Raw genomic sequence first — 26,856 nt, 5'->3', positions numbered from 1 at the left:
TTATCTTTTTGAAATTAGACGTTTATTTTAGCAGCACTGGGTTAGGGTTAGGATACGGGATTGGTTAATGTACAATTCACAAAGTTCACGGCACATCCATGTACAATAGTGGAAAATGTTCCACTCTATGAAATTATGCTATAATATATTTTATAAATATTTTTATGGAAAGCTGAGCCTAACTGCACCCTACAGTGTGCCTCTTTACCCTGAAACCACTGCTTGCTTCAGTGTGGTTGATGTTGCTCTTATTTTGGCAGCGCTTCAAAAACAGAAGTGAAAGATTCCCGTTGAGTCTCGTGAGAAGATACAAATCTGTAAACTCAAATATGTAGCACTGCCTGCTATGGTGACCATTGTGAATAAGGGAGTAGCTGAAATCAGTTTCAAGACCGATTACATACGTCCATACAAATGCCATATCCGAGCATGTGGCGTAAAAAAGACCCACAGATTACAGACTTATTTTATCCTCCACAGACAATGCAGTTTTGTGTCCACATTCTTTCTTCAGAATTGAGGATTATCACAGTTTTCCAGATGGGTTGGTTCAGGTCATGCTGCCAGTTTGTGTCCAACCCAAGTGTGACTGCTCATGTTTCTTGTCACACTCTGCATGTTCCTACATCAGGAAAGTTTGCAGAGTGAATTCACTCTTATTGCTCCTAAAGACCATACTCACTTGCAGAAGCAGGCACAGCAGCTGGTGGACACCACAGGCAAGTTGTTATGATTATTTCCTGGTCTGCTTGGAGTGCACTTGGAAGATGCATGTACAGCTTTTTCCCCTTGCAGCATAATCATTGTAGAGTGGTCAAATTGGAGGGTACATATGCGTATGTCTTTACAAAGCCTTACATTCATCCTGTGATGGCACAAATTTATGTTACCCAGACCCAAAGGCACCCTTGCAAACTTGTAAATGCAGAAAGTATAACAGGTGCTTCAGACCATCCTTAAAGCAAATACAAGCTGATAGCATGCTAACACAGGGAATGCCAAAACCAGGTGCACAAATGAAACACAACTATGTGTTTAAACTGTTGTTAAAAGCCTTTTTGTACTTTACAATTACTTTTTTTCCTCAGCTGTTGAGCAACAGATTGGATCAGACTCAGTGCGCTGTGCGGGGCTGCTCCACTGGATTAATGTTGTCACACAAAGATTCATTAGTGTGCAGCTGATGTACCTGTTAATCCACCCACCTATTCCTAACTTTGTCAATCACTGTCAGCGCCTTCTTGTCAGCTTGTTTGGCACCTCTCAGTCAGAGATATTTCAGATTCTCTCAAGTTCTTCTATGATCCCTCAGCCTAATCACCACGATCATCACCATCACAACATTCCTCCTCCTGCTTGATATCATAGACTAACACTTCTGTGGTGCTGCTTAACAAAACTCTCCTGTTTCTCTTTATTAGCAGCTCCTTTCTCCTGGTGAACAAGCTCCTGCTGAGGCCCTTCAGTCACCATCTCCCTGCTGACTGGCTTGTCATTAGACTTGCTGTAGTGGTCCCACTCTTCACCCAGCACACTCCCAGCATCACTCAGGTCGCCCAAATGCTCCACCGAGTCACACTTTTCCAGGTCGGAGGCGATGGTTTGAAGGCTGATAACCGACATGCAGTCTGAGCCGACCTGCTCTGCCTCCAGTTGCTCCCTCTGGCCCCAGCCACTCTCTCGGTGCCGCTCTACCCACAGTCTGGTTTTCTCACCATCTGCCCAATCGCTCTCAATAGTGTCGACTCCCACACAGCTACTGTCATGAATTCCAGCGGCAGTTCTGACCTCAGCTTCAGCACCTACAGGGGAGCTCCGACCCCCACAGATGGCAGGATGCCCCCTGCTAGCTCTGGCCCGCCCCCTCTGTGCATGGATCTGCTCACTGATCTGCTCCAGGTTCCGCAGGGCCACGGAGTAACGCATTTTTACTTTTGCCACTTGCTCCTCTAGCTGTACGACTTTAGCCTTATGCTCCTGCAAAAAAGGTTACAGCAAGTTAGGAAGGCTCACGCTGACACATTTAAACATCTCTACACTCCAATTAATTACACCTTGGTTAAAACAATGAATATTACATACACTCAACAAAAATATAAACCCAACACCTTTGTTACTGCTCCCATTCCCCATGGGATGGACGTAGAGACCTAAAATTCATTCCAGATACACAATATAACCATCCCTCCCAAACAGTGGTCACAAATCAGTCCAAATGTGTGGTAGTGGGCACATCTGCTATATTGAGATAATCCATCCCACCTCACAGGTGTGCCACATCAGGATGCTGATCTGACATCATGAGTAGTGCACAGGTGTACCTCAGACTGCCCACAACAAAAGGCCACCCTGGAATGTGCAGTTTTTTTGCGCTATTGGGGGTCTGGGGACCCAGAACCGGTCAGTATCTGGTGTGACCACCATTTGCCTCATGCAGTGCAACACATCGTCGCATGGAGTCTATCAGATTGTCAATTGTGGCCTGTGGAATGTTGGTCCACTCCACTTCAATGGCTGTGCGAGGTTGTTGGATATTCGTGGGAACTGGTACACGCTGTCGTATACGCCGGTCAAGCACATCCCGAACATGCTCAATGGGTGACATGTCCGGTGAGTATGCTGGCCATGCAAGAACTGGGACATTCTCAGCTGCCATCTGCCCTGAACAATGTGAACCATGATTCATCCGTGAAGCGCACACCTCTCCAACGTGCCAGACGCCATCGAATGTGAGCATTTGCCCACACAAGTCTGTTACGGCGACGAGCTGGAGTCAGGTCAAGACCCCGATGAGGACGACGGGCATGCAGTTGAGCGTCCCTGAGACGGTTTCTGACAGTTTGTGCAGAAATTGTTTGGTTGTGCAAACCAATTGTTCCAGCAGCTGTCTGGGTGGCTGGTCTCAGACGATCTTGGAGGTGAACCTGCTGGATGTGGAGGTCCTGGGCTGGTGTGGTTACACGAGGTCTGCGGTTGTGAGGCCGGTTGGATGTGCTGCCATATTCTCTGAAACGCCTGTGGAGACGGCTTATGGTTGAGAAATGAACATTCAATGCACGGGCGACAGATCTGGTTGACATTCCTGCTGTCAGCATGCCAATTGCACGCTCCCTCATTGCTTGTGGCATCTGTGGCATTTTGCTGTAAGACAAAACTGCACATTCCAGGGTGGCCTTTTGTTGTGGGCAGTCTGAGGTACACCTGTGCACTACTCATGATGTCAGATCAGCATCCTGATGTGGCACACCTGTGAGGTGGGATGGATTATCTCAATATAGCAGATGTGCCCACTACCACACATTTGGACTGATTTGTGACCACTGTTTGGGAGGGATGGTTATATTGTGTATCTGGAATGAATTTTAGGTCTCTACGTCCATCCCATGGGGAATGGGAGCAGTAACAAAGGTGTTGCGTTTATATTTTTGTTGAGTGTAAATGCAGCTTCTTATACCATGAATGCAAGCCTTATCATTAGTTAGTAATTTTATTGTCCAGCATAAAGAAATTCACTCTTCACTTTTGTCAGTGATATTTTACACAGTAATTAATTTTGTGAGCGCCTGGGTGCAGTGGACCAAACAGAAAAGACGTCGTTACACGAATTTACTACTTTGAGGGTTTTACACCTAAACAGGTACACTATGTTTGATCTTTTGTATTTGAAGTAGAACTGGCTTAAGATGTGAAAAGTATAGCACACATGGTAAATCAAGTGGTTCTTATACAGCGCTTTTCTACTTTGAGCACTCAAATGCTTTACACAACTTGTACATTCACCCATTTGCACAAGCACTTTTTCCCACGCTAAGTGCTTCCTATCTAATGTTCACACACATTCATACTCCGATGGACAGAGAGCAACATGGGGTTAGTATGCCTCACACAGACAACTTTTACAGACAATACATAAATAACTGCAAACTGCATTCTGATACTGTTGTGGGCACTATCTTGATTTTAAAAAGTTCTGATTTTTAACTGCAAGGACTGGGGGTGAGGAACCGCTAACTCTTCTAATGAAATTTGTTTTTCTTCAATTTTCAATATGTACGGCAACCACGTTCAGATAAAGGATTTGCTGCTTCTACAACAGCGAGTATTATCTGTTTGTGTTTAACTGAAAAGGGAAATTTGCAATGCAAAATCATGCAATGCATTCTCAGTGACTGTCACAGAGCTTTTTGGAGTAACTGGAATAACATTTCTTGTCTGCCTTGATAAAGTGTTTTACAGCTGAAAGGCTAATTCATGACTAATGAATAACTCAAAAGATATTTTTAAATTAATGATGGTACATACCTCCAAAATGTGATTGAACTGAGCCTTGAGTTCAAAGTAAGGCTTGGACTTAAGAATGACTTTCTTCAGGGCTTTCTGGAGAGTCTGGACTCGAGCTTCAGCATCCTGGCACAGTTGGGTGACTCGCTGGTGCTCTCGCTCACTGCGAAGGCGCTCCTCCTCTGCCTCATTCACCTGACAGGACAAAAACCATGACTAAGAGTAGGAACGCTGGATGGACACTTAGATCACACTTTAACTTCTGCCCAGATCCCAGGTTGGCACTGATATAAGCAGACATGCTTCATTTTCAGTTGTCACAGTTATTAAAGATTTGACTAATAACATTAAAATGGTTTGTATTTAAATATTCAGCCACCATTAAATTAAAACTTTAGAAAAAGTTGGGATGTAAATAATCTGGAAGCCTTTATTTAATCGGAAATGAGACAAAACACAGATATATTTGTAACCATTACTATTAATGATTGTGTATTTGTTTGTTATAAAGAAGAACAGACAAACAACCACCTGAACTTTTTCATATAAGTGGAAATAGTGATGCAGCCACAGTCTCAGCTCCATGAACTGTTGTAGCTGTTTTGGTCTGTAGTAATGTAGTAAGGTTTCTAGTCCCTTGGGAAGGTTCCTGTGTTGGAGATTTATTTTTGGTGACCTTTTGTTCAGAAAGAATTATCTATAGCGCACTGATTTTAATTGTATAAACAGCACAACAACACTACCATCAGCAAGAGGCAGAAGTGTGTACCTTGGCGGTGGCATGGTTAAGCATCTCCTGCCAGGTTGGGTCCATGGTGTTCTTGTCAGCCAAAAGGCCTTGCTCTGCCACATACACCATCTCTCTGGCAGCAGTGTGCATGGACACAGCCCTCTCATATCTCAGAGCTGCCTTCTGGGTCTCCTGTTGGGCCTAAAGGAATAGATAGCAGCTATTAAAACACAGGAAAGAGATGCATGTTCGAACATACATGCATAGAGATAGTCTTTTCAGCATTAGAGCTATGATTTGATTTTTTCCATACTATTAACTCAGAGACTCTGGTTACATAAATTGATAATTGATATAATTTCATTAATGTAGACAGATACCACAACAGTTTAAATAGCTTTACTCCGTAGGGTTAAAAAAATATTCTCAAATAACTTATTTTTACTATTATGTACTCTCTGCCTACCTTGCTGCACATATTTTGGCAACATCCATAATGATCCTTTTTTTTATTTCTGTTTTTGAAAACTAAAAAGTAAAAGTTAAAAAAAGTAACAATTGAAAACTCAAAAGTACTGTGCAGGGTCCACAGTGTGCAGTAAAATGCAACTCTGCGCTCAGTGACCCCGCTCTGTAACTCTGTGTTGTGGTTTCCACTCTGCAACTTGATGTGGAGCGCTGGACATAAACCTAACTTCCATCCATAGATTCCCAATAGACGCGCAGAGCCCCACAGCTGAATCCACAAATTAACGCTGAAAAAGACACAGTCAGCATCGCATCCTTCCCTATTTGTAGCTACCACTGTAAACAAAGTTTCTTCTGTTTTAGTGGACTTTGGGGTGAAAAGAGAAATCTTTACTTTAAAACATGTCACAGAACCATTGAGAGCTCAATCTGACGATTAACTTCAAATAACAGATTTCTGGTTGAAATGAAACGTCCAAATATTCCTCAGGCCTAAGATCTAATTTTTATCATGTGGGAAAGCTGATTATTTTCTTAGTGTGAGATTTGGTCCCTCGCTATAACGCGGTTCACCTTTCGCGGCCTCGCTCTTTCGTGGATTCTTCATGTGCAATTTTTCTCTCTCTCTCTCCTTTTTTTTTTTTTTTTTTTTATACAGCGCATTGTGTTCTGCATCCTGATTGGCTGTAGACCATTGTCAATAAATCTCATGCCGTGTCTCCTGTACAGTACAGGATGCGTTCAGCTTGTCAAATTGACATAAATCTTCCATCGCTAGCTGTGTGACTCTGAAGTGCTGCACTGTATGTTTGTAAGTTTTCTCCCCAACAAACACAACAATGTCGACGAGACGTCGTCACCTGCGGGTGCCTTTGGTCTCATTCTGTAATACTGAACTTATTCTTCTACGAAGGTTTGAACTTTGAAAGAGTTTAAACAAAAGAATGAAAAGTGTGAAAATAAATGTATAAATGTATAAAGTGTGTATTGAGGGGTTTTACACCCTTAAAACATCTATAATAATTGTAAAAAATAAAGTTGGCTACCTCGCGGGTTATTTTTAGAATGTAACTCCCACGATAGACGAGGGACCACTGTACACAAAACTGGATTTTTTGATTTCAGCCACTTCCTCCATGTGTCGATGGTAAATCCAATGTAGGGGCCTGGTCTGTGATACTTCCTCACCATCTGTCTTCAGCTGCACAAGGAACTCTGGAGCAGCTCATCTCTGGGGCCATTTTCCTGTTTTATTTATAGATGTTCTGAGTTTAATGCTGAATTGTGTCTCTGACACTCACTAATCCTTGTCCTCCATAGCTCACAGATCTCAGGATGCTGGACTTCAGTGGAGACCTCAGTGAGTCGTTCTTGGTACCCGCCCTCCATCTGTCTCCTCCTGTGTGTATTTTTCCAGCTGGGTATCTGATTACTTTTAAGCAGAGGTGGCAAAAGTACAGACTTCTTTTCTTAAGTACAAGTACAGATGCCTGTGTTGAAAAATACTCCAATAAAAGTACTGAAGCAACTTTTTTACTCAAGTAAAACTGAGAAAGAACAGGCTCTGAAATGTACTCAAAGTAAGTAAGTAAAAAGTAGCTTGTTGAAAACTGGTTTTACACAAAAGGTACCTGAACCTTGTGCTACATTAATATGATAATAAAATAATATTAGTACACGAGAATACAAATTTTTGAATAGAAATTCTAAAGTCCTGAGTTTTAATCTGCCGTAGGACACATGCGGTGTAGGATCATTTGAAAAAACATTGTGTTGCCTGTAGGGCTGCCACGATAAGTCAACTAGTCACGATTACGTCGACTATCAAAATCGTCGACGACTGATTTAATAGTCGACGCGTCGTTTGAAGCTTTGTAAGATCACAAAAGACGCAGGAATAAGTAGCAGGATTTAAGAGTGTAATAACGGACTGAAACAGAAGATGGCAGCACTGCATGTACAAGGATGCCAGCTGCCGTTAAACCCCGAAGAAGAAGAAGAAGCTCTGTCCCAGAATTCATAGCGCGGCCCAGCTCAGTTTCCAACAATGGCGGCAGCTAGTTAGTTTTAATGTTACTCTTATTATTCTTTCTGGGTCACAAAATAAACGTTTAACATATTTTCAGGCGAGAATGTAGCTGTGTAAACCTCAAATATCTGCTCAGTTTATCAAGACACCACATACTTTCAAAAGCGCTCCGACGTTTTCGGAGATGTCTGTTACCCACTAGCTCGATAGCGAGCCGGGGGCTAGGCTCACTAGCGCCGTGAGAACACCGGACTCCCGGCAAATCGTTTTCAAACCCACCGCCGTCTTTCGCTACTCAGGTTAAACATGATATATGAGTCACTTAGATAACTTAAAAATGTTGTTGTTTGGCTTTTTTCAGTCTTTTATTTGTTCCTGAGTAAATCGGTTTGGCTGAGATCAAAGTTCTAGTTTTTACACAGCTGAATAAATGTCAAGCAGACAGCTGATTATCAGAAGTGTGAGATGCTCCAGAGTTTACTCCGGTGTCCTGTTATAGTTTAGATAGCAAGGAGTTTATTAAACTTCACCGAAACAATCTGCAGATTTCATTAAAATTTAATAAACTATCATCTTGTCTTTATTTTTAGTTTGCACCTTAAACACTTAAAGCTGTAAGCTAATGATAGTTATATAAGAGCAGATGCTGCTGGTGCAATAAGCTGTAGTTTTGCGTCCAATGGATGATGATCTGATTAGTCGACTAATCGCAAAAATAATTGGTGACTAGTCGACTATCAGAATAATGGTTTGTGGCAGCCCTAGTTGCCTACACTGTAGAGGGTGACTTCACCTCCTGAGCTAAACAGTAAAATTAGCACAGTCAGGGGTTACAGTGGGCAGGTGGGGGAACCCTAACATCTGTGTCGTGTCTCAGCATGGGGACAAAAATCACAACTCAAAATCATTTCTAACATGAGCTTCAGCAGATTTAGTGTACAGGATTGTGGATGTACACAACGATGTAAGCAGATCTTTTACAGCTATCTTCACTGATTTCCATTTCCTACACTGACATTATGCTGTACAATGTCTTTATATTAGACTGGATACAGTTGGTATAACGTCAGAATTCAGTGAGTTAATCCAACCATCATCATCTTAATTGTAAATCAGTCTGCTACACTTGATGTAAAACCAAGACTGACCACTGACACTGTGCACCACTCCAGCTTTACAATAACTTCACTGCAGTGTGACAAGCTAACGTCTTTAACCCATACAGAGTACAGAGTATTTTCATGCAACATTTGATTAACACAAAGTTAGTATAACCTGGTTTGTTTTGAAGTAATGTTCAATATGAGATTATACATGTACGTTTTAAATTTGCAAATCAGATTTCCAGGCTTTACTGAGCTGGCCTGCCTTTAAATCTAACCTCTCTGTGTCCCCTCCTGTCTTTTCTTACATCTTTCTCCATCTCAAAGTTCTCACACTCTTTTCTCTCCTTGGAAATACAGCAGCTATCAACACACTGCGCACAAACAGTTTGTATGTTTGCTGATGTTTGTTGAACTGACCAAAACATTGAGTCTGAAATTACCTGACACTTCAGAGACATCACTCCTTTCAAGCTTCCTCCTCTTCCATAGCACTAGCTACATTCTACTGTAAATGATGAACCAAAAGGAGTAAAAAGTACAGGTATTTGTTTAAAAAAGGGAGTAAAAGTAAAAAGTTTCAGAAAAAAACTGTACTCAGGTACAGAATTCTACTTGAGTACAGTAACAAAGTATTCGTGCTTTGTTTCTTGCAAAGTCACATGCATTGATGACTTGCATCATATTGCTACCGATCTGCTTTGTCTCAGCTCGTGTCTTATGCAGATATTTGTCTGTTACTGACATTCATGCATCTTTTTCATGATGGCCTGTGCAACACACAGGTACCTGCAGCTGTTCTGCTTTATGGGAATGCTGCCCCTTTAGAACTCAACCAGTCAGTTTTAGACATCCAGTCCAAATGACTTTCCCATGTCCTTGCTGTAGATCCTGGTGAGGTGGATCAGTGAGTTCACTCGTGGCATACAGCCTGATGTCATCCATTTACAGGAGGTGGCTGATGGTCACTCAGCTTCAAACAGCTGGCTTAGGGGTTTAAAGTCTATACAGAACAGCAGTGAGGACAGTGCATCAGCTTGTTGTCTTCTAAGGTCTCCCTAAGTTCCTGATGAATGTTATTGTCATGTGTTAGCCTTGTAAGGTGTGCCAAGTCCCTGACAGTGGCTTTTTCAATGATGGAGACAGTCCATGGTCTGTCGCCATCATTTCTCTTCACCTAGCACTGCCATCTGTTGCTGTCACTGTGACAGCTTTTTTTTAACCAAACTTACAGCTGATCATCTGGGTTTGCATACAAAAGAGCAGTACAGTGGTGTGTGCCTCACAGCAAGAAGGTCCTGGTTGGAATCCACCATCTCCCTGTGGCCTTTCTGTGTGGAGTTCGCATGGGTTTTCTCTGTGTACTCCGGCTTCCTCCCACAGGCCAGAGACATGCAATTAGGGTAGTTAGGTTGGTTGATAATTCTTAATTACCCATAGGTGTGAATGTCTGTGTCTCTGTGTTAGCCCTGCAACAGCCTGATAACCTGTCAGGCTGTACCCTGCCTCTTGCTCGTGGCCCCCCATGACCCTGATAAGGATAAGGGAAGAGAGTGGAGTGTAAGATTTAAGCTGTCAGACTGTGTTGAAGAGGTCCACACTTCAGCATGTCTTCTGAGCAACCAAATAAAACAGATGTGCTCGTGTTACTGTTGTTAATTCTGTGTATAAAAATTGATATTTCATTCGTCAAATACAGCCAAACACACCATCCACTGATGGCCACATTCCACACCATGAAATTCACATTGAAATAAACTGTTATACTCTCTATTAAGATTTAGAAGGCTCAACCTTCCCATTCCCTGTCACATACATACTAATCAAGAATCACCATTTACAGGACTTCATGTGACTTCATGTGATATATTCTGCCACAGTCGTTTGTTCTTGTGTTAAGCTGTAGAAAGCACATTACACTGCATATAGCTGTGGATGGAAGGAAGGTCCTTCTCACACATTGCCTTGTCTCAGATAGCTATGCCTTCAGCCATGACTGGGACTGAAACTGACACAACTTGGGACCTCCATGGCCCTTCACCACACTGACATGCTGCTGGGTACCTCACCTAAGAACGTCAGCTGCTAATTGCCAACATACAATAGCTAAAGATATGACCCCAGTAAAAGGAGGTGAGCTTCTCTAGCAGTCGAAAATGTTTCATACACTGATGCACAATTATCTCTTTGAAGAAATAAAGCACTGCATCGAACTCTAGCTGCCTCCAGGGCACAGCTGCATTTTTCCCAACCTGTTCCTACAGCCTGTTTTTCAACTGGGACCTGGACTGGCAGAGTCCTTCACCATCCTGTGGGTAGGTCGTTGTAGCTCTTCTTGACTGAGCCCAGCCCCATGGCCTAAAGCCTAACCAGCCCAACCACCTCTTGAACTCCAAGCCTCAGCAACCCTGTCCCAGATTGGGTAACCTGTACCCACCTTTTGAATATCTTGCCCAGCTCAGGTGGTAGAGCAGGTAAGCTACTAACCGGAAGGTTGGCGGTTCAATCCCAGGCTCCACCAGTCTGCATGCCAAATATCCTTGGGAGAGATACTAACCCCGTGCTGCTCTCTGATGCATTCATCGGAGTGTGAATGTGCATGAATGTTAGACAGTAAGCACTAAACAGTTTAGAAAAAGTGCTTGTGTGATTGGGTGAATGAATTAGTTGTATAAAGCGCCTTGAGTGCTCAGATAGAGTAGAACAGCGCTATATAAGAAGCAGTCCATTTACCATACTTTGTGCTTAGCAGCTCTAATAAACTGCTAACTGATTGCATATATCTCACTCTGTTGACTTGTGAGCAGTAGAAACACATACCTCTTTGGCAAGTCTGCGAGCTTCATAATAAGGCCTTGCTTTGTCAATGCACGCACCGAGCTGGGAGCCCTGGGCATTGAGCTTCCTGGCAGAATCAGTCAGGATCCTCCTGTAGCTCGACCTGGCGTCCTGAGGGAGCACATGCATAAGATTGCACATTACATTACACACCGTGAGTCTTGACACGACTCACTGTGGCATCTGGAGCTGTGACAGGAAGACAGGAGTCAAGTGTACAAACACTTTGAGTAGGTTAAGCAGGCACCAGAGAAGGGAAAAAGGGGTTTATTGTTATATCCGTGACCTACATTCTAAGTTCTGTGATTGACATTCAACATATCGCTTAAACAAACACCACTTTACTAAAACCTTCACCTCAGTTTAGAAACATAACATAGCTGCTAGCGTACACATAACACCTCACAGATAATGGTCAGAGATGCACTTGCTTTTGAACCATGAGCATTTTAAATGTACTTCTGCTATGCTCATAGATTTTCTTTGGATAGGTTACTGAAATATTTCAGCATCTGCACTCACAGAATTCAGATTAAGACACTGTGGAAGCAAAAAAGAAATATGTGGTCTGAAAGGTTCTGTAGTAGAGCTTTTCCTACCTTAAAATAAGAGAATTTCTAGTTTCTTATGAAAAAACAAGATCCAGCAGTAATCATAGCAGGCTTCATTTTAGCACTTCTCTAAATGTTTCTAATTAGTGTTTAATCAAGCAGTGATCACAGCTTCATAAATGGAACGCAGCTGGAGATTAAAATTATGCCTACGGGACAAAAAACGTACAAAATTACTTGGCAAGGAAAAACAGTTTCAAATGAATGTTACAATTGCTATGGTGTGCAAAGGGTATGTGGAGTTTCAGCCACTCAACCATGCAAGACTTCTGTCCCCCGATCTTTAATCTTTTCTTCACCCTTGCAACAACCATCTAAGTAAATGTGACAAATATGCAAAATATGAGACAAATAGAAGATCCATAAGTGGCCAGTGATATGCTATTCCTGTTGTTGTGGTGTACTGCGATGCCTCAGTAGTCAGCTGATTTATATAGGGGCTTTGACAGGAAGCTGTTCAGCCAGCTGACCACTGTTCTCGAGACGGTCAACCACCTGCTTCAGGCTGGTCAGCACTGTTCTCAGATCTTAAGGCAGTGCTGTTAGAGGGTCAGTCTCATTACTACTGATCTGTGAACAACTTAGGAAACGAGTTTATGTAAGCTGTCACACTGCACATTCAATGATCTGTTTTTACACTGAATCATTGCAAAAGGCCTGCATGGATCTACAGATTGATATTAATTTCTTCGACACTCTGAGAGCAATTTGAGCACTTTGAAAAATCTGCAGTGAATGTGCGCTCGTCATAGAAAGATCAACTACAGGATACCAAGAGGCACAAAGTGTTTGCAGATAAAGACAGAGCACAAAGTCACTTGGCTGCTTAGACCACAGACTGGCTGCACAGCAATCATGAAAAGTTTAGAAACTTATTGAACATAAAATCTTGGGTTGTGAACACTGTTCATAAACCTGCTAATGCAATACTACCCATGTGAACTGAGATAACCCAGTTTGATGCTTTCTTCACAGCAAATAAGACAAGTCTCATTTGGATGAAACGCGGTGTGCAAATAATGCTTTTAAAGATGCCAAGAATTTAAAATGAACTGAGGCTACGTCCACACGTACCCGGGTATTTTTGAAAACGCAGATTTTTCTATGCGTTTGCACCTTTCGTCCACACGTAAACGGCGTTTTCGGTCACTGAAAACTGAGATTTTTAAAAACTCCAGCCAGGGTGGATATTTTTGAAAACTCCGTTTTTGCATTTACGTGTGGACGAGAAAAACGGAAAAAAACGCAGAAAACGCAGCGTCAAAGGTGTGCGCCTTTTTTGACGTCACACTGTGCACCGCGTTATTGTTTCGGTGAAATGAATTTCTACAATACTGTTACTTGTACTCTCTGCAGTGTAAATGCTTACATACACACACAGTTACTGTCCCTCCACACATACGACTCGGTTCTAGTGATGTTCGATTCGTGAACGAATCGTTCAATACTCGAGAATCACTTTACTGACTCGTGAATCATGATTCACAAGCCCAACTGACTCACTGACTCATCCCTGTTGCTGTTAGCAAACTAATTCCATTAGTAGAAATATATCTAGCTTATAATTAAAATTGTGGGGGGGAAAAACAACAGCCAGTTTCGTAACAAAAGCATTTCTGCTCTGAACTGGAAGAAAAACCCCTGAGTAGAAGCTCACATCAAGAAAATAGCTCCTCGGTTCACAGTAGCTTCGCGCTGCTAACATGCTAACAGCACATTTGAGCTACTCACCCCCTCCCTTCCTGTGCTGAATCGTAAGCATAAGCGAATCACTCAGGACTCGCTCACCCCCTCCCTCCTGTGCTGAATCAAAGAGCGAACGAATCACTCAGGACTCACTAACCCCCTCCCTCCTGTGCTGAATCGTAAGCATAAGCGAATCACTCAGGACTCACTAACCCCCTCCCTCCTGTGCTGAATCAAAGAGCGAGCGAACGAATCACTCAGGACTCACTCACCCCCTCCCTCCTGTGCTGAATCAAAGAGCGAGCGAACGAATCACTCAGGACTCACTCACCCCCTCCCTCCTGTGCTGAATCAAAGAGCGAACGAATCACTCAGGACTCACTAACCCCCTCCCTCCTGTGCTGAATCAAAGAGCGAACGAATCACTCAGGACTCACTAACCCCCTCCCTCCTGTGCTGAATCAAAGAGCGAGCGAACGAATCACTCAGGACTCACTCACCCCCTCCCTCCTGTGCTGAATCAAAGAGCGAACGAATCACTCAGGACTCACTAACCCCCTCCCTCCTGTGCTGAATCAAAGAGCGAGCGAACGAATCACTCAGGACTCACTCACCCCCTCCCTCCTGTGCTGAATCAAAGAGCGAGCGAACGAATCACTCAGGACTCACTAACCCCCTCCCTCCTGTGCTGAATCGTAAGCATAAGCAAATCACTCAGGACTCACTAACCCCCTCCCTCCTGTGCTGAGTCAAAGAGCGAGCGAACGAATCACTCAGGACTCACTAACCCCCTCCCTCCTGTGCTGAATCATAGAGCGAGCGAACGAATCACTCACTCACCCCCTCCCTCCTGGCTCACAGCTTCTTCTTCTTCTTGGTTGGCAACCAATGTTAAGGCGCATTACCGCCCCCTGGCTCACAGCGCAGTGGACATTTAGATGAGAAAATATATATTTGACACACTTAAGGAAAATACTAATAAAATACAAATAAACAAAATAAATGTTTATTAAGCAATTTTGATAAGAAATTGCTTAATTTTAGAAATGTTTTTGCTCTTTGTTCTCTATAAAATAGTTGTTGTTTTTTTGTTTTTTTTATCATTCATCTTAGCAGTGGGATTTACATGAAAAGGGAAACAAATTAAGTTTGAGTGAAAATGTAAAATTTTCGCACTCTCTGGTCAACTGACTCAGTGAATCAAATGACTCAAAACACCCGATTCACTTTGGTGAGTGACTCATTAACACTCGATTCAGTAAAAAGAATCAAATTTACCATCACTACTCGGTTCTGCTTCTATGCCCCAGCTTTGTTGACTTTTTCCCACCGAGGCTTCTAGACTTCTGATTGGCCAACATTTCTACACTGTTAGGAATATATCGCCACCTGCTGCTTTGGCATGTTCCTAGCAGCGTTTTCCTTCATTTCTGCCTTTACATGTGGACGGGATTATTTTTAAAACGGAAACGGAAAAATCTCCGTTTTCAAAAATACCCGTGTACGTGTGGACGTAGGCTAAGTAGAATGCAAAAACAGCAGTGCACTCTCACTGATGGCGTCCAACCCGACTTGCTGTGACAGAGTCTGCAAAAAAAAAGAAAGCCTGAGAGAAAAGTCTTTACAACCCTAACACACACCGTCACGCAAACGCACACACTAGGGCTGGGTATCGTAACTGACTTCTAGAATCGATTCGATTCGATCCACAATTCGATCGACTCCATTTGAATCAGGGAAACTTTGCCTCAGACAGTCAGAAATATTATAATTCTGATCACTTATCAGTTCATATCCATATTTTTATATCTATAAAAAGAAAGCTGACACTTGTGAGACTTTATCAAAGGTGTGAGCATCACAGCAGAGGCCTTTGTGTCAAAGTAACTGAGGATAAAACACAGAAAAACATGAAGGTGATTTTCGTGTCCTGTCTTCTTATAGCAGATAACCTTAATAATACTCTGCAGTAGAACAAAAACAGAAGAAAACCATGAATCAACATTTGAACATTACCTGATGCTGCTGAAGTGACGCAGAGCAAAGTTACAGAGGTTTTATTAGAGACACAGCTGCACAGATGCAATTTTGCATCATTTTAAAAACAGAACAGCAGAAATGAGGCTTTCTTGTCGGAAGTTAAATTTAAAAAGAAAAAAAACAGCAGCCGACAGCGCTGTGCATAACAGTAGACTTGTGCATAATAAGCACGCGAATAATGCAGAAAACAGAGATTTGAGATGGGAAACTGCTCTTGAAGTACACAGGGAGAGAGAGAGCTGTGCATGAAGTGTGATTTTATCGTGCTGGAAGCAAAACAGCAAAAGTCAGAGGGAATTCATGACGATGTTTATGTGAAACGAGACGTGAAGCGTAGTTTGGATCTTCTTTTGCTGCTGGTTCAGTCAACTTTGTTTGGAGAGACAAAACTGCAGCTTCAGAATCTGTGAGCTGTCGGCTTTCAGCCCCGATGGCGTGTCCATGTACGTGCCGTCGTGAGAAAGCCGACAGCTCACTGATTCTAATGCGTTAGCCTGTCCGCGCTTTGTGTTTACGTCTTTGTGCAGAATCTGTGTACTGCTCTCATTTACTGTTTTAACTGTTTGCTAGTTTAACCCGAGATTCTGGTATTTCTGGCAAAATGAATTTATATTTAAAAATCAATTCAGGGTTTTAATGAATTGATATCACATTATTCAAGCTAGAATCGGAAAATCAATAATCAAAACCCACCCCTAGCACACACACTGAATTATGAAATGACGTTTTTCTAGTTCTAGTTTGGCTGACCTAGGCTACTTGTAACTTCTTTTCATATCCAGAAAGAAAGAAAGAAAGAAAGAAAGAGGTGTCCAGAAGAGAAAAAGAGGGCAAAGAGGGATGTAATGCTGACAGTCGTGGGGTCACAGCCGTGTTTTGGAACCATTCACCGGTGAGCTGGCACAGTGTAGGGGCTTGCTGCTACGATGCTTGTTAGCTTTCGGTCGCTCGTCGCCCTCCTTCCCTCCTGTGGTTAGCTTACTGGGGGGAACAGCGCTGGCGTGGACTGAAGTCTTTTTTACGTTCTGACCCAAATGATGTTTTTTAGAATGAGTTGAAGAGGACTTTCACTGACTCCATGTCTGAGCAAACTTCCACAAGGAAATTATTAAATCTCCGCCAAGGTAACGCAGCACAATTTGTGGTCGAGTTCCGGACTGTGGCAGCCAAACCAGGTTGGCCCAAATAAATGTCTCAGCTGTTTTATTTCAAGCTTTGAATGACCGGATGATTGATCAGTTAATGTCCGGTGACAAACCGTGGTGTCCTTCTCTCTCAGAATTTACAATCTTTTAAAAGAGAGTAAGTAAAATGTATTTATATAGCACTTTTTAAGACAGAAATCTGTTACAAAGTGTTTACAGGGGATAAAAAAACATATCAGAGGGAAGCCAAAAAAATTACACGACCCCCAGAGCATCCGCCAAGGCCAGCTTTGAGCCCATGGTAATACACTCAACAAAAATATAAACGCAACACCTTTGTTACTGCTCCCATTCCCCATGGGATGGACGTAGAGACCTAAAATTCATTCCAGATACACAATATAACCATCCCTCCCAAACAGTGGTCACAAATCAGTCCAAATGTGTGGTAGTGGGCACATCTGCTATATTGAGATAATCCATCCCACCTCACAGGTGTGCCACATCAGGATGCTGATCTGACATCATGAGTAGTGCACAGGTGTACCTCAGACTGCCCACAACAAAAGGCCACCCTGGAATGTGCAGTTTTTTTGCGCTATTGGGGGTCTGGGGACCCAGAACCGGTCAGTATCTGGTGTGACCACCATTTGCCTCATGCAGTGCAACACATCGTCGCATGGAGTCTATCAGATTGTCAATTGTGGCCTGTGGAATGTTGGTCCACTCCACTTCAATGGCTGTGCGAGGTTGTTGGATATTCGTGGGAACTGGTACACGCTGTCGTATACGCCGGTCAAGCACATCCCGAACATGCTCAATGGGTGACATGTCCGGTGAGTATGCTGGCCATGCAAGAACTGGGACATTCTCAGCTGCCATCTGCCCTGAACAATGTGAACCATGATTCATCCGTGAAGCGCACACCTCTCCAACGTGCCAGACGCCATCGAATGTGAGCATTTGCCCACACAAGTCTGTTACGGCGACGAGCTGGAGTCAGGTCAAGACCCCGATGAGGACGACGGGCATGCAGTTGAGCGTCCCTGAGACGGTTTCTGACAGTTTGTGCAGAAATTGTTTGGTTGTGCAAACCAATTGTTCCAGCAGCTGTCTGGGTGGCTGGTCTCAGACGATCTTGGAGGTGAATCTGCTGGATGTGGAGGTCCTGGGCTGGTGTGGTTACACGAGGTCTGCGGTTGTGAGGCCGGTTGGATGTGCTGCCATATTCTCTGAAACGCCTGTGGAGACGGCTTATGGTTGAGAAATGAACATTCAGTGCACGGGCGACAGATCTGGTTGACATTCCTGCTGTCAGCATGCCAATTGCACGCTCCCTCATTGCTTGTGGCATCTGTGGCATTTTGCTGTGAGACAAAACTGCACATTCCAGGGTGGCCTTTTGTTGTGGGCAGTCTGAGGTACACCTGTGCACTACTCATGATGTCAGATCAGCATCCTGATGTGGCACACCTGTGAGGTGGGATGGATTATCTCAATATAGCAGATGTGCCCACTACCACACATTTGGACTGATTTGTGACCACTGTTTGGGAGGGATGGTTATATTGTGTATCTGGAATGAATTTTAGGTCTCTACGTCCATCCCATGGGGAATGGGAGCAGTAACAAAGGTGTTGCGTTTATATTTTTGTTGAGTGTATATTCTCCTTCGCTCAGCTCCTAATTCCTTGCCCTCTCCTTCAGAGCCCCAGCCTGAACACATTCAGATCAGGCATTGTAGGCTTGAGAGGCTAACCAGTGTGCAAGTATCTTTAATATGGTCACTCGGGACACTTTCTCACTTCCTGTCCTGCGCAGCCAAAAGAGCCTGCCCACCTGTAGTTTTGGGCGTACATGTTGGATTTGGAGGAGACAATCCGAAAAGGCCTGCAAATTGACCATTGATCTTGGCTCAGGTCCCCTGGCCACCGCTATGTCCCCACAGCTGTTTGTTCTGCTGTGATTTACTTGGCTCAGACCGCCCACCTCGCCTGCCTGTACATCTAAGCTGTTTTTCTTCAAGCTTTGAATTCCACCTCGGGGTGAGCAGAACCATAAGTCTCCTCAGACGCCGTTTCTGGAGGGGCATGTTGGAGAAGGACATCAGGCAGTCTGTTGCAACATGTGCCACCTAAGCCTGAAGCAAACGTAGCACTCGACGAGCGTCAGCCAAAAATCTCAATAAAGGGATGGACAAGGCCAGTAATATCCTGGGGATGGAGTTGGACTCTAAGACGGTGATGGCGTGCTGGGTAGTCACAGGAGCACATCAGCATCAGCAGCATCAGTGAGACATAACCTTTAAAGACGGAGGAAATCAATTCTTGCTCCAGAGAGTATTAGGCCCCATATTAGACAACATCTGGGTCCTTTCTCATCCACGGTAAAATTAATTTTAAAATGATCAAATTAATTTTTGATCATTTTCTGTTTTTTGATGCTTATATCAAGTCTGTGACCCGCTCCTGTTTTTTTCATTTAAGAAATATTGTTAAACTCAGGACTATTGTCTCCAGAGGTGAAATGGAGATGCTTGTTCGTGCCTCCATCGCCTCCTGATTAGATTATTGTAATGTTTTCTTCTCCTGTCTGTCAAAGTTTTCTTTAAATCACCTTCAAGTGGTCCAAAATGCTGCACCAAGGCTTTTAACCCACAGTCATAAATTCTCTCGTATCAGTCCATTGTTAAAGTTCTTGCACTGGCTTCCGGCTGAGTGCAGCGGAAGCCATATACATTTAATTTGTATAATATACTAGGTTATTTCTAATTGTGCTATTTGTATACATTACATTTATTTTGTTTGTTTTTTTCACTTTTTAATACATGTTATTGTTTAATTCAGTTACTTTTCTTACTGTTTTGGAGCAACTGTGACCACATCATTTCCGCAGGCATTAATAAAGTGTTCTGATTCTCACTCAGGTAACCAGAAAGCTGGCTGCTCGTTACATAGGTCCATACGAGATGGACTCAGTGATCAGCTGTCAGACTCAGGCCGCTCCCAATGCTATGCAGTCAACCCACTTTTCGTGTCTCACATATCAAGCCGGTGCAGTCCAGCACATTGCGCTCTCTGTGTTTCCAGTTTTGCACACTTGGATCATCATTGGCTAAGCTCTATTAGGAACCAACTTCCTCTGATGCTGGTCATCCTCACTCACTCTCTGCTTGCCTGCAACTTACCTGTCAGTTGCTGCTGCCCTTACCTTTTGGCCTCCTGGAGTACTATGGATCTCACCTGCCTGGCCTCCTATTCGCTACCACGTACCACCACTCTGGAAAAAGAGCAGACAGGTCGGACATCCTATTCCACTCATTGCATCACTGAGAACCACCCTGCCCTCTTTCCTTGCTTCGTCCTGCAAACCAGTAAGCCAACCTTCTTTAGTCACCTTCACGCTCTGTGAATAACACATCGCTCTCTCTGTTGCAGTAGCTCTCGCTCACTTTGACCTTAGTGATCCCTGTGTTAAATAAAGTTTTTTAAAAAATGAAACGTCAACTTTCAGGTCCAACCAGTACACAGCAGCTGCTCGGCCTTGACTGACAGACAGACAATGCTCAAAGAGCAGTGGAGGAAAACAGAAGACAGTCACAACAGAGGCAGCAGCAGGTGTGTGTTTGTGTGAGGACAGTCAGAATATGCCCCAGTGAAAGCAAAAACAGAGCTGTTTTGGGTTTTTATATTTTCCATTTATCATTAGCCATTTCAAGCAGTATTATAATTGTTACGCTGTTCTGACTTTTTATTTTAGAGCGAGGCATAGTGCACTCTTCATGATGAAGCGTGTACAGTACATGCCCTCTATTTCCTTACACAAATTTGAATACATAAAACTGGATATTTAATTTTAATGTTTTTTTATTTGGCCTACACAGATGTAGAAATAATTACTACATATAATATATAATAATGACTACATAACAAAGGTTGGGGGACCAGCGGTCTGTAACACCGTAGTTCAGACCTGGTTAATACATGCTGAGGTGGGTGGTTGGTGATGGGTTTAGCTGTGGACACGGTCAAAAACCAAACCTCGGGCCAGCACTGACTTACCGGCCAGTCAAAAGCAGCAGGCAACGTTCTGAGAACAGCAGCAGGCTGCTGCCATTACTATGGGAGCAGCATACCACTGGCCACTTTTGGATCTCAGTACTCCTGAAGATCCAACATCCTGGAGTGGGTGTCCTGGCCAAGGGAACCAAAATGTTCCCCACTTCAAGAAACACAGTAAAGCCAGCCCTCACTATATACGAGGCATTACAGTAACAGAAACTGAGACCAAAGTCCTCTAAAAGCGATCTTCAGTGCCTGTATAAATGGGTGTGAATATGACATGTTGCATAAAGCACTTTGAGTGCTTGAGTAGGTTAGAAAAGCACTATAACCAGTCCATTCACCACATATTGTGTGTGTGCAGGAGACCAGATGGGATGGAAGCAAGGACAAGAGATTAAACAGCTCTCTTATGGTGGATATGGATAGGGTCAGTCTGGAAGAAGTGCATGAAAACAGTGCTGTGGATATGAAGAGAGTGTCAGACAGCATCATGAGTGTGAAGCGGGACATCAAAGGGGTGATGTTGAATGTTTTCAGTGCGTATGCCCAACAGGTTGGATTTCAGTTAGAAGAGAAAGGAATTTGGAAGTGAGATGGATGAATGGGTGGAGTGTGTCTTCAAGACTGAGAGATTTGTGATTGAAGCAGACTTGAGTGGACTGGTAGATGAAGGTAACACAACTGATGAGAAGGTGTTGGATTGGAGAGTGATGCAGAAGGACAGATGGCAGTGGATTTTGCCAAAAGGATGGAAATAATGGCTGCGGTGAACACATGATTCAAGAAGAGGGGGGGAACACGGGATGATCTATAAGGAGGAGGATACTATACGTTGGACTACATCAGGGGTCCCCAATCCCAGTCCACGAGGGCCAGTGTCCCTGCAGGTTTTAGATGTGTCCTTGATCCATCACAGCTGATTTAAATGGATAAATTACCTTCTCAACATGTCTTGGAGTTCTGCAGAAGCCTGGTAATGAACTAATCATGTGATTCAGGTGTGTTGACCCAGGGTGAGATCTAAAACCTGCAGGGACACCGGCCCTCGTGGACTGGGATTGAGGACCCCTGGACTACATCCTATGGAGAAGGTGCAATCTGAAAGAGAAGATTGCTAGATGGAGAATGTACCTAGGAAGCATCAGATGTTAGTCTGCAGGATGACTTTGGTCATCAAGAAGTGGAAGCGAGTGAAGGCAGAGGCAAGGAATAAATGGTGGAAGCTGAGGAAAAATGAACGTTGCAGAGATTTCAGGGAAGAGTTAACAGATGACTGGGTAAGTACAGAATGAAGAAAAACAGAGAGAAACAGACGGGGGAACATTAGTGAGTAAAAGCCTAATGAAATGTTTTCCTTGTGCTTCACAGTGTTAATATATGGAAACCTGTTTCCACAGACTGAGTGACTCTTTGAGCATGGATACTGCTGATTTCAAGTAAAATGTATTCTTCATATTTATCATTTATTTCATGACATATTATATCTTTAGTGTTGGGTAATGTTGAAATTACATTCACCTTAAGATCGCTTTTACTTTGCAATGGGGTCTCGGGTTTTGTTACCCTAATGTACGAACAAAACGCAAAACTACGTGGGGGCTGGGGTGTCCGCAGGTTTACTGTGACCTCCTCACATCCAGCTGCAGCTCCAGCTTGTTGATCTCTTCGCTAGCTTGGTTGAGGTGCTCCAGCTCCTCCTGGAAACACACGGGAAAGACGACGTGTTTTAAAAGCAGAATACAACCAGACAGCTGGAAATATTGTTAGACAGGGGATGGGCTTGACCCAGGCGTCGGTCTGTGTCAGGAGCAGATCGTTGCCATGTACGGTCGGCGTTTATCGTAGTTTTGTTTGGCTCGGGAAATATGACGCATTTGCTAATGCGGGGAGGGAAACTGTCCTTTAGCAACATACCTGAATTCTTGGGTCCAATTCCTCCTCGTATTCCTCTCCGTTTTTAATCTGGCTGTTAGACTCTCCATCATTCCCACAGTCTGCTCCCACTTGCTTTCTCATCGTGGTTCTGCCGTCTCCGCCTTTCGCCTCTTCTCCCGGCGTCTCCTCCCGCAGGCCGGCCGGGTTGGGGCTTCCTGCACGCTTCAGAGTTTCACGCGAGGTCCCAGGCTCCATGGGCGGCCCAGTCGTTCGGCTGCTGTGATATTTCTTTAACCTCCCGGTACAATAATGTGTCAGTGTTTAGGGCAGTGGAAGGTCGCCTCGCGTGTACTCATACTTTGAGTACGAGTATGTGTACAAACTAGTGATGGGATTTCCAGCTCTTTTTAGAGTACCGGCTCTCTCGGCTCGACTCACTAAAAAGAGCCGGCTCTTTCAGCTCCCAACCGGCTCTTTAGGTTGTTTTGTTGCGTCAATGAATTTATTATTAACAACAATATAAAATTATGCACAAAATGAATTACTAATGTAAAAAAAAGTGGTTTTATTTATATATGTTTATATATAAATATATGCGGTGGCCCCAAGAGACAAAGCACGTACAAACTCCAAAACACATTTCTAGCATTAACTGAACTTCCAAAACAGAGCTACCTAGATCACTTAAATTACACAATTGAAAGCATAAGTGTATTGTTTGTGTATTTATACACATGCACTCATATATATATATATATATATATATATATAAAAAAAAACACCCAGCACGCCCCTGCGGGCGGTTTATCCTTCAAGCTCGGGTCCTCTACCAGAGGCCTGGGAGCTTGAGGGTCCTGCGCAGTATCTTAGCTGTTCCCAGGACTGCGCTCTTCTGGACAGAGATCTCCGATGTTATTCCCGGGATCTGCTGGAGCCACTCGCCTAGCTTGGGAGTCACCGCACCTAGTGCTCCGATTACCACGGGGACCACCGTTACCTTCACCCTCCACATCCTCTCGAGCTCTTCTCTGAGCCCTTGGTATTTCTCCAGCTTCTCGTGTTCCTTCTTCCTGATATTGCTGTCATTCGGAACCGCTACATCGATCACTACGGCCGTCTTCTTCTGTCTGTCTACCACCACTATGTCCGGTTGGTTAGCCACCACCATTTTGTCCGTCTGTATCTGGAAGTCCCACAGGATCTTAGCTCGGTCATTCTCCACCACCCTTGGGGGCATCTCCCATTTTGACCTCGGGACTTCTAGGTTATACTCGGCACAGATGTTCCTGTACACTATGCCGGCCACTTGGTTATGGCGTTCCATGTATGCCTTGCCTGCTAGCATCTTGCACCCTGCTGTTATGTGCTGGATTGTCTCTGGGGCATCTTTACACAGCCTGCACCTGGGGTCTTGCCTGGTGTGATAGACCCCAGCCTCTATGGATCTTGTACTCAGAGCTTGTTCTTGTGCTGCCATGATTAGTGCCTCTGTGCTGTCTTTCAGTCCAGCTTTGTCCAGCCACTGGTAGGATTTCTGGATATCAGCCACCTCCTCTATCTGCCGGTGGTACATACCGTGCAGGGGCCTGTCCTTCCATGATGGTTCCTCGTCTCCCTCCTCTTTCTTGGGTTTCTGCTGCCTGAGGTATTCACTGACCACTCGGTCAGTTGGGGCCATCTTCCCAATGTATTCTTGGATGTTCCTTGTCTCATCCTGGACTGTGGTGCTGACACTCACCAGTCCCCGGCCCCCTTCCTTCCGCTTAGCGTACAGCCTCAGGGTGCTGGACTTGGGGTGAAACCCTCCATGCATGGTAAGGAGCTTTCTTGTCTTTATGTCAGTGGCTTCTATCTCCTCCTTTGGCCAGCCTATTACCCCAGCAGGGTACCTGATCACGGGCAGGGCGTACGTATATATATATATATATATATATATATATATATATATATATATATATATATATATATATATATATATATATATATATATATATATATATTCAAATAATTTTAAAAAAAATGTTCATTTACCTGTTACTACCACACACCAAATCCGGTCGCTGGTACTTGCTGGCTTGCGTAGCCACTAAGTAACAAAAGCTCAACACTGTGCCTAGCATCCTGGAGCACTTCTGTTGTCTTTTGTACGTGTTTTGGAGTTTGTACGTGCTTCGGGGTTTTTACGTGCTTCAGAGTTCGGACGTGTTTTGAAGTTTGTACGTGCGTTGTCTCTAGGGGTCACCATAAATATACTTTTATTTATTCACTCCACACAAGGCTCGCGTGCAGAGTGAAGCGGGGAAAAAAGTGAGAGAAAGGAAAAAAAAAACAAACCAAAAAAAACCCACGGCTCGCGATAAGGAGTCGGCTCTAAGAGCCATTTCGTTCGCGACCGACACATTACTAGTACAAACCAGCGCCTGACTAACGCTAGGCCAGCCAGTCACATGGCACCGACTATGGCACCCCACTACAGCCCACTCTTCCTTCTGCTGGTTTAATTCTTTTCACAATCGCAGTAATTTTTTAAAAATTACATTTGTATCATGATATTTAATATACATAGATATAATACTGGGTTAAATGTAACTTGCGGGTTCAGAACCTGCAGTGAATACTGCAGATGGTGGGCTGCATTATATTTATAACACATGTTTATTACTCACGTGTTCATGTGGAGTTAAATCAGATGTCATTTAACTGTACATCCTTTTATAGATCTTTTTAGGTTTCCATTGTAGCTCAAACATACAGGGGTCCAATAAGACAAAGCGTGTCTGGAAAGGGCGAAAAATAAAGAAAAAAATACCAATCTAATGTAATATCAGATTATACATGAAAGAAAACAGTTCATGGGCCCTTATATATGCCACGTAATCATCAGATTCTCCCTGAACAAACTTAAACCTTTAGATCAGATTGGGGCAATCACAGCCCTCTTTGTCAAATATCACCTTTACCTCAGAACATGGAAATTTGCTTTTGATTTGAAATTTGCTGTACACAAGTACAGCTTATTCTGGTATGTCACCACTTTGCCAAAATCAGGAAGAAGACCTAAATTGTCATCTTCAGATGAGAAGAAAATAGTTTGGATGCTCAAGAGCAACTCAGGAACCACTAAGGCTCAATCCTGCCATGAACTGGAAACTGCTGAACACCAGCATCACTTTCTATAGTGAAGTCAGTTTTGCATCAACATGGACTGAGGCTACCAATCAAGAACAAAGCCTTCCCAAAACCCCAGACTTTGACCCCATAGAAAATTTGTGGGCTAAGTTTAAAAGCAGAGAGAAAACCAACTGATTTAAAGAACTCAACCAATTCTGCCAAGAAGGGTTGTCCAATATCCAGAGGTGCCTGTGTGTATACTTTTGACTGTGTGGATGAGAGAAAATTCAAACTTGTGCACCTCATTCTTGTTTTTGAGTCACTGAAGATGTATGCTGTACAGTCATTCCCACACTGCAAAAGAAACTATTAAAAGACAAACGTTACCATGATATTCTTGCTCATGAGGAGTGCATTTTAACTTCTCATCAATTTCATTTACTCATACACACACATATCTACACAGTGTTTTTATCTATGCCTAGGCTCCTCTAACATTTTCATTCAATCACACTCACTAACTGGCACTATGGTGAACACACTGAAGGAAACTCAGGAGTTGCGATCCTCCTCAGGGAAGCAGGCTGGAGGGATCCATCAACCTTCCAACTGGTCCATGGCCTGGTCTAGCAAAATTCTAGTTAATCCTATCTGCTACTTCAAACTGGGAGCTACCACTAAGGTCATCTACTATATTTTACTGAATATGGATGAGTACTTCAAACAGCAATTACTTACAAGACACCATACTGTCCCAGTTAAACTTCCACAGCCACGAAAAAAAGCTGCTCTAGTGGCAATACCAACATAAAGATAAGTGTCTGTTGTTTCAAGCAGGTATTATGTGAAGTTAATTCAAAACATTATTGTGAAAA

At 43.5% G+C, this 26,856-nt stretch overlaps 1 protein-coding gene across 1 annotated transcript; it reads right to left on the bottom strand.

Annotated features, from left to right (window-relative positions):
* On the bottom strand, window positions 1-23,268 carry sh3bp5lb (SH3-binding domain protein 5-like, b). The gene is made up of 6 exons (XM_085263457.1): window positions 22,910-23,268; window positions 22,630-22,692; window positions 11,432-11,560; window positions 5,051-5,212; window positions 4,303-4,476; window positions 1-1,977 (listed from the first exon to the last, which is right to left on the bottom strand). Exons 1-6 carry the CDS (start codon window positions 23,123-23,125, stop codon window positions 1,363-1,365), a joined length of 1,359 nt encoding a protein of 452 aa, XP_085119583.1. The 5' UTR covers window positions 23,126-23,268; the 3' UTR covers window positions 1-1,362.
* Window positions 23,269-26,856: the final 3,588 nt, after the last annotated feature.

The sequence above is a fragment of the Mchenga conophoros genome, linkage group LG22 (genome assembly GCF_057382185.1).
Source record: "Mchenga conophoros isolate Kocher_MC1m ecotype Shallow Benthic linkage group LG22, M_conophoros_male_GT1.1, whole genome shotgun sequence".
Lineage (NCBI taxonomy): Eukaryota > Metazoa > Chordata > Actinopteri > Cichliformes > Cichlidae > Mchenga > Mchenga conophoros.
Note: the sequence above shows the minus strand (reverse complement) of the source record. Positions and strands in the feature narration are given on the sequence as shown.